This window comes from Lepidochelys kempii, chromosome 11 (genome assembly GCF_965140265.1).
Source record: "Lepidochelys kempii isolate rLepKem1 chromosome 11, rLepKem1.hap2, whole genome shotgun sequence".
NCBI lineage: Eukaryota > Metazoa > Chordata > Testudines > Cheloniidae > Lepidochelys > Lepidochelys kempii.
The window spans coordinates 28438293-28454297 of NC_133266.1; the positions used below are offsets into that span (position 1 = coordinate 28438293).

At 40.0% G+C, this 16005-nt stretch overlaps 1 protein-coding gene across 12 annotated transcripts in view; it reads left to right on the forward strand.

The window, feature by feature from the left end:
• FMNL2 (formin like 2) overlaps positions 1-16005 on the forward strand; it is a 259314-nt gene that overhangs the window by 164665 nt on the left and 78644 nt on the right. For 8 of the 12 annotated variants that reach the window (XM_073305475.1, XM_073305481.1, XM_073305474.1 and 5 more), the window contains exons 5-7: positions 5321-5404; positions 8860-9012; positions 10678-10797. In XM_073305475.1, coding sequence (XP_073161576.1) covers positions 5321-5404; positions 8860-9012; positions 10678-10797 — 357 coding nt within the window. The remainder of the gene's footprint in view (positions 1-5320; positions 5405-8859; positions 9013-10677; positions 10798-16005) is intronic. The other 4 variants (XM_073305484.1, XM_073305483.1, XM_073305486.1 and 1 more) reach the window with 1 other exon arrangement.

Genomic DNA, 16005 nt, shown 5'->3' on the forward strand with positions numbered 1-16005 from the left:
AAGATTAGAAGGCTGGGATTTGGGCTGTGCAGTACATTAACGTGTTAGCTGGTCATCCCTGAAGGCTCAATTTTAATCTGCTCATTGTAGGCCCAATCCAATTGCCTTTGAAGTCAATGGGAAGACTGCCATTGACTTCTTTAAGAGCTGTATCAGGCCCTGGGGTAAATCAGAAGAGAAATGAGACTCATAGGGTCTGCAGTTTAGTCAACCACTCTCTATCTCCCCCCCCACCTCCCCGTTTTATAGCTTCTGCTCAGGAAACCTCAGGTCTGGAATAGTAATAGTTTTGCAGAGGAGCAATGAGATGTTGTTTTGGAAACTTCTGCATTTCATGTTTGCATGATGCCTTACTGCTAGCTAATACTTTCACAAGCACAAAACTTTCTTCAAATATTAATAGGAAAATGAATTTTGGAGAATTACCTTTTTCTATTCCACATTCCATTTCAAATGCTTATTTATATCAACTTTGCAAACCTGTACTCAGAACCTGTCTCAGAAACTGAAGAGTTATTCAGCATTAGCATGTCAGACCAAAATAAGATTTCTTTAAAGCTTTGTTAAATGGTTCTAGTATGTGTGCACCTAAAATAGGTTCCTGAGGTAGATTTCTGCACTTGGCGATTATATCTTGATGAAACAAGGAAAGGAGTAGTTGTTATCAGCTTGACTGATGCAAAAAAACAGCTGTTTTCTTAATCACACTGGGTTTCCTTCAACAGAAAACTCTGTCTGCCAGCTTCTTTGGCACAGAGGTCATAGAAAGTAACTGATTTTGACTCTGGATCAGGCAGACAGGGTAAAAGACATTGAACTGTCTGCACGGACAGGAGCATTTCTGCACCTACAGCACTATCAGGGAGTCCCTGGACTGCCAGCTAAGACCTGGACAGTGGGAAATGACTCAATATTTTAAAAATAAATTTGAGGCATTTGCTTACTTAGGCTGATGTGACAAAGAGCTGGTACTAATCTGTCTGAGGAACCTCTGTCCCGGGGTGATGGCAGTAGTCTCAGTAAACATTGTGAGCACAGTCTTTGTGATGTCTTTCCAATGGGCCTCTTTCCTTACATGGGCCTGGAATAGTTGTTGGCTTAGCTACATGAGAGCTGTATGTCTGTTCCATGGTATGTTGTGGTGTGCTGCTAAATCCCAGAGACTAAATATGGGAGCAAGCAACAGTCTCAGATTATCGAGGATTAAAATCAAGATTCCACTCCTTAAGAGCCAAAACTGCAGTTGGCAACCAGCTGTGATGAAATACAGTAGGACAGTGCATGTCCGGGATTTCCACAAAATGTCAAATGACTTTCTGAAACATTACAGAAATGAAGTCAAATTGACCATCAAATACTGAAGTTGAAACCATCATTTCTAATACAGTGTTGGCAGGGTTGCAAAGTTTCAGGATGAATCTTCCAGAGTAAGCCAATGCAATCTGTAAGCAATCGTAGCAGTTTGTCAGCAGCTAAAGTACAAGCTATAAAATGTTGTGGACAATTTTTTTTCCATGGAATTTTCAGTGGAAGTTTTCAGCACATCAGCTCACTCTTGAATTTTTGGAGACTTGCACCAGAGTTAGCCTTTCAAATCCCATTAAAGTCCATGGCTGACTGTGGCTGAAATGTGTGCAATTCTTTGATAACATCGAAGTGGTGATGTGTGGCTCTTTTGCCACACAGTGTAAAGTAAGTAACTCACCCAAGGCTGACTTTACCTGATAAAGGGGTTCTTTAGCAAAAAATTCTTCTAAAGGTGACAGTTTCCCCTCTCCCCACCCCGTCTAATGATTTTTTAAAGAAAGCCTCTCTTAACCCTGTACAAGATTGTAAGCTTCTTTGGGAAGGGGTATTTTTGGGATCATTAAGTTTTGAGCATATTATGGGTGCTACTGGAAATTAATATATAATAATCCTATGTGCTTCTCTGGCAGACTGTAAGAGACAAGGAATATCATAATGCATAGCCTATGTTTTTGTGTGGAAATTCTTGACATGTTCCGTCTTACAAGATTTGAAAATGTGAAGGAGTTGTTTCCACGTGTTGTTCATAGAATCAAATCCAGACATCAGCACTCCAGGGAGCTACAGCCTTTTGATGTTTTGGTAGAAGTCTGAGGCCCTACCTCTGTGGTGGGAGAAGTGTAGCAAGTCTTATTTTCTGCCTGGATAAAATAGTTTGTTGGGTTTTTTTGCATAGTTTTTTATGGTTAATTGTAAGCAATTTGGGATGGGAGTTGAGAGAAGTATCCTTTCCATTGTAATGAATAGCAGTGGGGGCTTGGCATGGCACCTCTCTCAGTTTAATGGAGTGCTCTCAGTTTTCATCAGGGCTGTTTGGAATCCCTTAAGCAGGGCCTGCAGAACATTGACACTGTCCCAAAGTTTCTTGGGATATTACACATATATCACATCATCACTACAAGACAACTTCATCTTGGAGGACAAAGTTGAATAAGTGGCATCATTAAGGAAAGTCTGTTTCACAGAATGACACTTTAATTTTTCTGAGGTAAACTCAGATCAGCCTGAGGGAAGAGAAGAACTATAAAAGCCGCTTTTGCTTGTTTGACTCTTAATGCTAGTGTTGGCTGGCCATGGCCTCACCATTGGCTGAATGATGACACTTCTTTTGGAAGATAATAGTTTCTGACTATAGCTATGCTAAGAGCTCCTTAAGGTACAGAACATGGGTGCTGGTAGGGGTCCCAAGGGCTGAGAGTTGCTTTAAAAGGTAACATAAATCTGGGGGAAATGCAGCCATATCCGCTGACAACTTTGGGATTGGGAGTTGCTAAATAGCTGCAGAGAAAATGAAATCACTATGGGTTGCATGGAGAGGTGAAAGAGCAAACTCTTTATGCTAACAGAAGTAAAGTATTGCAGAAAATTAAGTGTCCCCAGTAGAGCTGCTCCATATTTACATGGATGTAACTAAGAACAGAATCTGGTCCAACGTCTTAGTACTTGAATGAATATATAGATGCCAATACAGTGTGAACTTTGTGTTTTATAATAGTTTTCCATTTTAGATACGTATATAGCACCATTTTGAAACACTTGGATGCTCTTGGTATGTGGCAAACATCTAAACGCACTCCATCTCCTGAGTCCTTGCTATGTTTTCTGCTTTATTTCTCCCCTTTTCCAGAATAAATAATTTCTCACTAGAGTCCAAAAGCATCCAGGCTGTGTCATTCTCAAATACAAATGTATGACTTACCACAGATATCCAGAAGGAACCATTATGGCATATTTTGTAAATAATACAGTCTTACAAAATCAGTGCAATTTCCAAAATGCATATTTTCCTTCAGTCAACTGGATGAAAGATATGTGTGGCAAAATGTAGATCATATACTACTCCTGGGGGAATTCTGCCCCACTGCGCAATTCAGAAAATGTGCACAGATTTCCTTTCCCCACAGATATGGGCTGCAGTGCTGCTAGCCACCACTAGGGGCTGCTGGCCCTGCAGAGCCCAGCTCGCACATAGAAGACACAGCTGTGGGGAGGGAGCTAGCGGGTTCCTGGCTGCTGCAATTCCCAGCATGCCCTGAGGGAAGGAGAGGGTGGCACACAGGAATCTCCGTGAAGCCTGGGACGGAGCATCAGGCTGTTTCTCCCTCTGGGTCCCTGGGCTCTGTGGGGAGTGGGTGGGTGTCTGGGCAAGGGGGGGCACCCACGGCTGAGCTTGGGGGGGGGAGGGCTGTGGGTATCTGGATTGGGGGGGTCTTGTGGCTGGGCTCTGGGGGGAGGGGTGTGGGTATCTGGGCCAGGGGGCCCCGCAGCTGGGCTTGGGGGGGTTGCAAGTATCTGGACTCGGGGGGCCCTGTGGCTGGGCTCTGGAGGAGGTTGTGGGTGTTTGGCCTACCGGCTGGGCTCTTCGGGAGGTGCGGGGGAAGTGGCAGAGAAACAGGAACTGGGTTGTTATAGGGGTTTCTTTAACTTTCTACTCCTGAGGGAATTTTTGTGTGTGTCTGTACTGTTACAGACATATTTGCTGACAGGTATTTTGAAAAAAAATATCAAAATAATTGAAACTGGTATGATTATATAGTGTTATTTTGACAAATAAAATGTGCAGAATTTTAAAATATTGTGCGCAGAATTTTTAATGTTTTGGTGCAGAATGCCCCCAGGAGTAAAATACATACCAAGATGTTTATTCTACAACGTAAATAGTATGCTCTAAAACATAAGGCCTAAAGAATAACTCAAGGCTAGATTGTAAATTTACAATCTGCCCTGAGTGAAGGGCAACGCACAAATGCGCTGCCCCAAGAGCAAACTAGGGAGGGAATTGTAACTTTGTGTCATAATTCACTCCCTGGCTCTCAACTTATTCCAGGGGTAAATATTCTGCTACTGATAAATACTTCGCTATGCTGGTTGGTGTGTTGAGGAGGTATGAGGGATGAAGCCAAATCTCCACCCATTCTCCACCCCTTGGGTTTGCTCAAAACTAGGTCAAGATTCTCAAACCTTAGCAAACTAGCCCTGAATTTTTCACTTTTCCAATAATAACCAGTAATGTTTTGCAGGATTTCAAATTTTGTTGCAAATATTTTGCACGGCTCTGCTTTAGGGGCTTGAATTTACTTTAACAGGTTAAAGCCTTTTTAAAAAATGTGATCTCATATTAGTATGAGAAGGAAAGCTTATTTTTTAAAGAGATATGAAGTACATCATAGTGTAGCCTTGATGTTATTATTCCTTAGCTTTTTTGTTGCCTATAACTTCTTGAAAGATCACTAAATGCCGGTACATGGAAAAAATGAAGCCAATTCATATGACTCTTGCATTTCAAGAAGCCCATAAATGCTGCTCTAGTATTGGCTGATTCCGTGGTTTGAGCAGCTTGCTGTGCCAGAAAGGAGATGAATGTGGGTTTGGAAGGAAGCTTCAGCTACATTGGTAGTGTTGTCATGGTACGTGTCTACTAACTACTCCAAATTATACTGGACCTTTCAACAGGAATTTAATTGTTATGGGGAAATGGGCAGCACTTACCAGAACCAGGTTTCTTTATTAAAAAGAAAAAAAAAGCAATATATCTGTGTAGGTTTTCCTGAGCAGTGCAAAGTGTGCATGGTATAGATATTAATGGTAGAAAACGTTTTCTTATTTGTGATGCTGCACACAAAGGTATATTTGTGAACCCTCGCTTCTTGAGTGAGAAATGAAAAGCATTTGCTCAATATATTTCTTTTCACACAATGGATGTTTTTGTAGATTGACTGAAACAAGAATTTCGTCAGATATGCCCCTGCACTGAACAATGAAATCCACTGATCTCTAATGATTTTTCTAACAGGTGGGTCAGGGAGTTTTTGAATGAAGAAAACAAAGGCCTGGATGTTCTGGTGGAATATTTGTCATTTGCACAGTACGCAGTCACGTAAGTAAAACATGGCTTATGTTCATCAGGGTTCGCAAAACAAAACAACATAGTGTAATATAGATAGACTGACAGAGAGAGTAATATCTAGTCAGATGCTGTACTATTCCAGTAAAGTTGTTTCCATTGCAGTAGCTTGCACAGAATTATGTAGGTTCCTTAGAATCAGAGCAAATGGCAAAATTAGATCCCAAATGTTGGATCAGAGCATATTGCAGAGAGAAGGAAAACAAAAAACTTTGCTTGTATATTTATGCCATCTGAGCCAGAGGCGGATTAGGGATTTGTGTGGCCTGGGCCAGAGCAAGTGGGGACCCCTCCCCACTCCTTCTGCCTGCAATCCGTCCTGCTTCCTGCCCCTGCCCTGCACTCATGCCAGAGAAGTGAGTTCGGGGTGAGGGAGCTTCCCCTGCTTCTTGGCAGGAGCGCCAGGCGGAGCGGGGCAATCCCCCCGCGCCCTACCCCACTCCCCGGCAGGAGCGCCAGGCGGGTGGAGCAGATGGGGATGCAGGAGCGCCCATTTTTCTGGGGGGCCCCCAATTGGCGGGGGGGGCCCTGGGCACAGGCCCTGTTGGCCCAGTGGCTAATCCACCACTGGTCAGAGCAGTTTTTTTTTAAAGATTAATCACATCTGTTTTAACTTGATCCCCTCTTAGTGTGACAAAGTACAATAAAGAATGAATAAATTTTGCGTTACATCGAGATATTGGCCTAAGAAAAATGGCCAATTTTTTACCTTCCTTTCCAAAAGCTTCTTTTAGATCCCACTGTTTGTGTTCCTTCCCTCAAATATCATGAGATCATGTAATGGACATTATATTCTTAAATATATGGGCAAGGTTGAACTAAGTACACCCAGACAATTTTTTCAGCCATGTTGTATTATGATATAATACCTATGAAGTTCAAAGCAAAATACTCACATTAACTAATTCTCACAATACTCTGTTAAAGCTGGGTAGGTATAATCAGATCACTTTTATGGATAGGTAGATTTCAAGAAAGAGAATATCTATTAAAAGACCACTTAGGAAGTCAATGGCAAAACTAGGAATAAAAAAGGAGTCCTGGCTCCCTGTTGTCTGACCTTACTACTAGACAACACTTCCAAATGTATTGTTATTTGTTCTGTATTAAAACAATGCAAAGTTGGAAAAACTCATTATGGGCCTGTCATAAATATAAAGGGAAGGGTAAACCCCTTTAAAATCTCTCCTGGCCAGAGGAAAAATCCTCTCACCTGTAGAGGGTTAAGAAGCTAGGATAACCTCGCTGGCACCTGACCAAAATGACCAATGAGGAGACAAGATACTTTCAAAAGCTGGGAGGAGGGAGAGAAACAAAGGGTCTGTGTCTGTTGGTATGCTGCTTTGCCAGGGATAGAACAGGAATGGAGTCTTAGAATTTAGTAAGTAATCTAGCTAGATATGCGTAAGATTATGATTTCTTTAAATGGCTGAGAAAATAAGCTGTGCTGAATAGAATGGATATTCCTGTCTGTGTGTCTTTTTGTAACTTAAGGTTTTGCCTCGAGGGACTCTCTATGTTTTGAATCTAATTACCCTGTAAGGTATTTACCATCCTGATTTTACAGAGGTGATTTTTTTTTTTACTGTTTCTTCTATTAAAATTCTTCTTTTCAAGAACTGAATGCTTTTTTCATTGTTCTTAAGATCCAAGGGTTTGGGTCTGTGGTCACCTATGCAAATTGGTGAGGATTTTTACCAAACCTTCCCCAGGAAGTGGGGTGCAAGGGTTGGGAGGATTTTGGGGGGAAAGACATTTCCAAACAACGCTTTCCTAATAAAATAAACCCAGATAAACATTTGGTGGTGGCAGTGGAAGTCCAAGGACAAAGGGTAAAATAGTTTGTACCTTGGGGAAGTTTTAACCTAAGCTGGTAAAAGTAAGCTTAGGAGGTTTTCATGCAGGTCCCCACATCTGTACCCTAGAGTTCAGAGTGGGGAAGGAACCTTCACAGGGCCAATGTAAATCATTGTATCTTCATTGACTGAAATGGAGGTAATTTAAACAACTGAGGATATGTTCTCACATACTCACAGGGTTTAACTTCATTATATTTAGGCTTGGATGGATTAGATTTTTGACGGTAAGTGTTGGTAAGTGTCGATTTCGTCGTATGCACACAAACCAACCAAAAAAAAAAGATCCATCAGTAAGAATTTACAGATAGGCAAAGTAAGAAAATTGCTGCTTGAGAACTTATTAGAGTTCGATTTAAGGATATTTACTTTATGTATTTTGTCATAGGATGTTGTGAATTTGTGCATTAACAGTTATAAAGCTTTAAGTTTTTGAATATCAATGTCCAATGTCATAAAATAATTATTGTCTGACCCCCCTTCTATTTTCGTGCAACTGTGAAGATTTAAATAGCTAAAAGATTGTTTTAAAATGCTTAAAACTCATAATTTTGTGCAAATAGGAAAATTTAAATAAATAAAAATAGAAAAAAATCCTTAAAATTGATATCTGTCAAAATTGTAAAAAAATAAAAATTGAATTATGCCAACCCTAATTACATTGTACTTATAACTTCTTATATGAAATGAATGTGGTAAGAAAAGATAGAGCTGCACATTGTATTGTACATACAAACCCTAGCTAAGTGGAACCAAATTTTTTTTTTAAATTGAATACATGCCGATGTATATTACCATTGAAAAGAAATGAGACTTTTGGTGGAATTATAATAAAAGTAATGAAGGAAAATTATATGTTTAAAAATATTACTAACACTGGAAAAACTACACACAGCTTGTTTTAAGGATTTTCTTCCTAAAATTGTATAAGTGGAAGCAAGTTAACTTGCCAGAGTTTTTTTTTCTTTCTCTCTCTCTAACGTGGTAAACGTAAGTAATAACCTCAAAAGATGTAAGAGGAACAACCAACTCTTGCTTTAAATGGCAACAAAGTGGGTGAGGAATAAAAAATCAAGAAAATCTGTAATGATTTTTGGTAATGTATTACATATGGTTCAAGATTAGCCTTGGCCAACAAGCCAGTATAAATGCTCAGTCACATATTGATGGATGAAATTAAATTAATAGCCACACAGTGTATTGATTTATTAAAATAAAATTAAGACAGCTTTGAGCTTCCCCCTCCACTCTCCAAGGCTGTTGTTCATCAGCAAATCAGTCAGTGTATTTTTTTTACATTGAAATAAGATTAATTCATGGCTGTTTGAGTCTTCTTAAATTATATCCCTATGTTGCTCATTTCTCCTTTTGTCAAGTTCCAAATTTGCTGCAAAATGTACTTGAATATAGCACCGTGTTCCAGCTGAAGGGAAATTATTTTGCATTGCTTTTTTTATGTTTTCGTGTAATCTGTTGGGACCTAGTAAATCTGCAGATGTTTAACAGGAAGGAAAAAAGCTATGTACATCTTTTTTTGTGTAAGCCTACTTTGGAATTTCTATTTCCTTTCAGTTTTGACTTTGAAAGCTTGGAGAACAATGTGGAAAATTCAATGGATAAATCCAAACCTTGGAGCCGTTCCATTGAAGACCTGCACAGAGGAAGTAACTTACCCTCGCCAGTTGGCAATAGCATTTCGCGCTCTGGCAGGCATTCTACTCTACGGTAAGGCCATTTAATCAGGGAGTAGGACTACCTTAGAAATGTGGGTTCATGAGTGAGGAGGATCACGTTGGTTTTAAAGTTATAATAATAATAATTTGCATTTGTATAACACCTTTCATCCCTAAGCCCTGTACAGATTCGACATACGTAGGAACACTTTGCACTGAAATGCAACCAACTTTCAGGTGGAATGAAGCAGTAACTTTACAGCACACAGCAGCTCTACGCAACTGTTGAGGGGATTAAGAGAGGAATACATCGTCCATTTTCAATGGCAGAGTAATTTAAGCAATTGAATAATGTAATTATTCAAATTAGAATGTAGCTAGCACACTGAGTGCAATCTCTTCTCTTGCAGACAGTGCCAAGGGGTCTTTAATGACCGCAGGTGGTCAGGCCTTCATATCTAACTTCTCATCCAAAATGCAGCATCTCCAACAGCCCATTACCCCCTGAACACCATGCAGGAGCACTGAATCAAAGGGAAGACCATTTCCCTGTTGCAATACCAACATCACCTCTGGCAGCACGCTGACTTTTGCTTTGAGGTCTCCTATCCAGGAATTGAACACACATTCACCCTGTTCAGTTTGTCATATCTGACAGGATAACCGCTGAAGAGAGCAGAGAGGGTGACTATTTTATATATGTTCATGCTACATGGATACTTTTTCATGTTACTCAACATAATGAACAGCAACTTTAGGGTACCAATATAGTCAGTTGTGTCGGCAATTCAGTATGGCAGATGGAATTTAATGGTCTGTGGTTTTCAGTTCTTTGGCCCCTTTAGGATATTTCTGGTTAATATCAGCTATTGAGAGGATAAGGAAACTTGGAACCACCAAATATTTAGTAATTTGTTCTAGATCTTCCACTTGAAGTTCAGATTTAACTTGCCAAGTACTGCTAGGTTGGGCTTTCTTAGTCCCAGATCAGGGGATAAATGGATGCACTTCAAGCTACAGCAGCAGTTGGAATGGATCTGAAGTGTAAAAGATTTAATTCAAGGATTTCAGAAGGCTAAAAGGAGAAAAGTGGAGACTTGGAGCTGGACGCAGCCCTTTCTGAGAATACACAGAATTGTAAAATGAAGTGAAACGAAAGTGAAATGTAGTGGCCCAGGGAACAGGGTTTTCCTGAAAATGTAGCACAGGAGAAATCTTTTTTATTCTCATTGATGCACTGAATTATTTAAGTGGGTCATTTTAATCTCCTCTAAAAGGTACTGTCACCGTGCCTGGTACCCCTGAGAAGGCCAATATGACACACCCCCTTATGCTACTTGTGGACTGCAAAAGGATTTTAGTATAGGCATTTCATTCAGAATCTGGTATTTATTGTTCAATAATGTTATTTTAGGTGGATTCTAGTCCTGTTCTTTGTCACTGGGAGGTGTGTGTGACTAGTATACCAGGAATGCATAATTCAGGTGTGCATTACATGTTGCTTACATTTTTTCTCTTCCTTTCCTCTCGTTGCCTTCCATCCTTCTTTCCTCTTTCACATATCCCCTCTTTCCTCCTCCTCTTCTTTTCCATATCACCTCCTCCTCCTGTGCATCCTTCCTTTCCCTTCTTCTTCCTTTTCCAAACCTCCTCCTCCTATCCTTCATTCCTTACATTTTCCTCATCCACTCTCATCCATCTTTCAAAATGCCATCAGATCGGTTTCTCTGCATGAACAACTTCAGTTCAAACGCCGCCAGAGCTGCTTTTCACCCAACTGTCTCTGGAGCGGCTTCAGTTTACACTCTGCTGGTGAGGCTTCAAGCCGGAAAATCTCGTAAGTCACAGGTGTAAGGTTACACCCAGGAGAGCTGTGTAGTACATGGTAGCAGGGTATTTAACTGGTGCTCATGTTTTATAATATGATAACCACATGTCTTGGGTGAGGCATTATGCCAAAAGTGGGGGTTCCCAGCTTCCGAAATGTGCAGTTATCACATTATAATTCATATTTCAAAGTGTAGTTTGGTTCTGTAGAGTGGGTTGTAAAAAGAAAAAATAAATTTGAAAATTGTAGTTTGAAACAAATAGTTGTTTTCATGTGAATAGTTTTATAAGATTTATACATAAACTGCAAAGCCATAGTTGTTGTTTATAGTATTGCATAATTTAGTATTATTAATAGTAATAGTAATAACAACGTCGGCTCAAACTCAGACTTATTTGTACTCAGACCTAAGGAGAGTTTTATCTGATTGAGGACTTCAGGATTTGGCCACATAATGATAAATAACAAAAGCTTATTTCAATTGCATCTGAAAACACTGCAGGACTATAACCCAGTAGGACCCCTATGCCCCATCCAGTTGCTGTATTCCAGGTGCTTCATCCTAAACGATGCACACTGTGTACGGGGCCATTTTCTAACCGATGTTCCTTTTTTACAGGAAAGCTGCATTTTAGGGGAATAAACTAACTTTCAAAGTCTTTTTAATTAGAAAAAAAGTGTTTTTTTCTGAAACAGACTTTTTGCTTTGCAAATCAGCAGCACCTGATTTATGTCAATTTCTTTACGATCATTTTTATTATTATTTCTGTAAGATGGCAGGCATCTTGGGTTACACCCGTTCCAATGGCTTGAATTATTCCTAACAGTGTTTAACTTGTATAGGTCTTCAAAGCTTAGCTGAAGCTACTAGTATGTGTTTACACTTGTGATAAAAAACCGGCTGGCACTGAGACTCAGGGTCTGGGTCAGCTGACTCAGGCTCTCAGGGCCTGGGCTGGAGGCTATAAAATTGCAGTGTAGACATTTGGACTTGGGCTAGAGCCCCTGGCTGTGAGACCCTTCCCCCTTGCGGGGTCTCAGAGTCTGACCTGCAGCCTGAGTCCTGTGAGCCCAAGTCTTTTATTGCAGTGTAGACATTCCCATAGGGTCCTGGATTGTCCTAATGCCTGGGTTGTAGTTATAAAACACAAATAAATACAATGAATCTGAAAGAAAAACCAGACAATGTTGTGAAGTAGGTGTAGAGCCAAATTCTGCCCTCAGTTATAGTGATGCAACTCCACTGATATTTATCCCTACTGTAAATCCCTCATAGTTGATAACATTGTCCTTGTCTTCCTATCCATTTGTTTGTCCCTGTCTTATGCATGGCCAAGATTATCCATCACTTTTCAAGTTGTTACTTTAATTGACTTTCTGCAGCTCTATGTCAAATTCTGCCTAATTCCAGTCTCATAATTGTTTCCATAGCAACTAATATATTTTAAAGAGGAAAGAGCATGGCAAGACGGGGGACAGAAAACACAAAAATGTGGGCAGAATAAGAAATGTATGTGGCTTAACTGAAATATATGATAGAGGGTGGTGCTTTAGGGATTTTATTGTCACTTAAGTGGGATGACAGCATTACTCCCACTTGAGAGTCACGCTCTCATTTCATATTTAAGCCAATACAAATTCTTGAGCACCCTTCTCCATTATGTATTCTGTGTATGCTGAATAGGCCAAATACTGAGGTCTTTACTTGGGTTATACTCAGACAAGCTTCATTTATATCATTGGACTCTATGGAAGCTTGCCTGAGTTAAAAAGAAGTGGGAACTTCAGGAGTTGACTGTATCCTGAATATGTTTTCTTTTGTATGTATGCGTAGGTATATATTTTGGAGGTGATAAGGTTCCCTCAGAATCAGTTCTCATTCAAATTTGCACTTAAAACAGGACTAAAATCCCTGTATCTGATATTCTAAAGATTTAATTTAGTCTCCAAATTTAACTCAATCACTATTCATGGGCCTGTACATCTGCAACTTTGAAACCACTGGAAGAGTTCTTTTCCTTGTTTAAAAATGGTACATGGGGGGGGGGGGGGAAGGAGTTGTTCTTGGGTCAAGAATAACATACATTCCGCTTCACCTGGACCAAATGTTTATTCCCCAGCTAGAGTGGAGATGCTGATAGGCCTCCGTTATTTCAATGTTTGTGGGTGCTGCTATTTTAAAATGTTTTCTAAGCTTCCCCTTTTTGGGAGCATCGTTCCCTGCCTTTTGTAGAGTGCAAGTTCATTATCTCTCAGTCAAGGGGATCCAGTTATGGAACCAGAAGGAATCAGGTGAATCCAGAATCTTGCGAACATCAGAACGACACTCACAACATTGACACCCCCTTCTATCCCTAAATCCCTACCCCCCACCAAAAAAAAAACCCCTCTACCCCAAGCAGAGTTTTGACCCCAGAAACAGAGAAGTGCCAGTGACTCCATGAAGTCCATTAGGGACTTGCTTTATTATTATTGCTTTTACATGAAGACCTTCATGGTCATTGGTGGCAGTATAAAATCCTAAGCTAGATAGGCGGGGCTGGGAAAGTTGAATAACAATATGGTGTAATAAGACCTAATTCACCAAGGCACTTAAGCACGTGCCTAATTTTTAGCACATAAGTAGTCCCACTGAAGTCAATGTGTTAGGCTTGTCCTTTGCTCTACTGGGGCCTTCATTCACTTTATATACATTAGTTTGTTGCACGGGTGTTTTATAGTTGTCCATGAAGGGTCTGTAGAAGCTGCATGAATGGCTTGTAATTGTTAGACTTACTTATCAGTTTGACTGCTTAGGGTTCAATCCTACAAAGTTCTGAGCAATGAGCTCCCTTGGCAGCTCTTCTTGGCAGTGTTACTGGAGAAGCAGGGGCATGGAGACTGAACTAGGTCTTCAGGCTGGCTAGATGACAGATGTGGGGATCTGTGCTGTACCACATCTATGGCAAACTGGAGCTCTCCAGTCTCTGAAAGGGTCAGCTCAGCACCTTTCACAAGAACTAAACTCATTAATACATTCTTAGTAAATTCAATAAAAGGAAAGAAATGGTTGCACTAGTACTGAAGTGGTCTGTTATTAAATCTAGATGAGGACTATATGAGACTGGGGAACCTTGGCTGTAATGTATAGTCAGCAACGATTTTCCTTTCCCTCCAACTGGCTTTTTCCATATGGATGCAGTGTAATAAATTTGGAAATATCGGATCATACATTCACACAGCAGACATCAGCACAAGTATAAAAACATAAAGTAGCCCAGCCACAGATGACCCCCCTCTCTGCATGTCTAACTGTAGAAACTATTATGGGGAGGGTCCCTTTTTTTCTTCTTCAGAAACTTTTTATTGGTTTTCTTTAAAAGAGGGGCAAAGGCAATAAAAGAAGAACCATATGAGTTTAATTACTAGAGTAAATATACTATCAATGACATAATTTTTGACGTGCAGCAGAGAGGAACTCAAAACCAACAGTCATCTGAATGTTCACATCAGTCTAACATTTGGTAACAAGAAATGAAAAGAAAGCAATAGAAGCTCAGGGCATAACCTCATCCGCCCAAGTTTGGCTCAGTTCTAAGTGAGGGGTCTGAGCTACTGCCAATATATTCTAATGCTAGGAAGGAAACAAATACCATAGGGCAGTATTACAATTGCCACTAAATAAAAAAGCACTGATTCCAGTGCATAGAATCAAAGTAAAGAAGTCCATATGCTAAAGCCATCACCAATCTATGTCACGTAAGTTTCTTTGAGGCAAGTAGCATTTGATATAGAGAGCATATTGGAATCAAGGGTAAAATTCCATTCTCCAGTCTGCAGTATGAATATCTTCTCTGCACTGCAGCTTTCTATTGCATATTCTGTACTTGTTCCTCACCCTGAATAGCCACTAAATTCAATGAAAGTTCTGTGAGCATAATGATAATAGAATGTTTTAACGGTAATCCATGGTGTGGAGGATGATGGGAGAAGGGGGGAGACAGGGATATTGCCCTAAATGGAAACCCAAAGCACAGAGCAAAAACACAAAGAGTGATGCTGGAGTAAACCCACATAATGAACTAGTCTATATCAGAGTCCACGGAATTGGATAGCTCACTATCTTTCTGCAGAGAGGTGAACTAGATAACTTTTCGATCACCTTTTGACCGGCTGTAAAAGGGTTTTCTTCTAGAGGGGAATCTCAGAACAATCTCAGAACAAACATCTGCTGGTTCTGTTTAGCTGCAGTTTTGCCGGATACAGTAAAGATATGTTCATACCTATTGCCGACAGGTGTTGTTTAGCTAGCATGAATCTACTCTGCTTCTTTAGAAGAGATGAATCTATAAGGTTACAGATTGAATGTGGACCCTTTAAGATCCAGCTTCTTAAATGTGCTCACTAATGTAAGGATTTGAGTAGGCATGTGGAAAGGCACATAAGTAATTAGGAGAGTGGGTCAGGAGTTTTCTCAGACTGAGCAGATTTCTTTTCAGGTAGTCTCTGGGTGATTATTACATAATTATATAATCTGTAGTCAGATGTATATAATCTGTAGGCAGTGGGGACCCAGAGTAATCCCAAGTTTCAGAGTAACAGCCGTGTTAGTCTGTATTCGCAAAAAGAAAAGGAGTACTTGTGGCACCTTAGAGACTAACCAATTTATTTGAGCATAAGCTTTCGTGAGCTACAGCTAGCTCACGAAAGCTTTTGCTCAAATAAATTGGTTAGTCTCTAAGGTGCCACAAGTACTCCTTTTCTTTTTGCGAGTAATCCCAAGAGCTTCAAAATATTCTCACTCTCCAGACTCCATTTCTTCTGGCACTCCAGGCAGCCTGAAATTCTGGATCCTGGCTTTGTTCTCCAAGTCATCTTTTATTAGTATAAGGAGTGTTTCCATCTGTTACATCTGACAAAAAAAATCTATAGATATTTAAAGGAATTTTGGAAATGGAGAAGAGGCACTGGATTTTGAAGACTTTTTCCTAAAAATGGTAGACTGTAGATAACAATAGTTTTGATTATTAACATCCAAAATGTAAATCACGTGTTCTTTCTTTAGCACCTTGAAACAGATGTGAGAGAATTACATAAAAGATCTCTACATAGCTACAACTAACTTAGAACATTATGTTGCAGCTTCTTAATTTTTAAGAAATATATGTACTTTAATGAATAAAGGCAGCTGTCTTTAATTTCCCAAATTCATGTTCAAATGGGGGCTCCAAAAGGGAA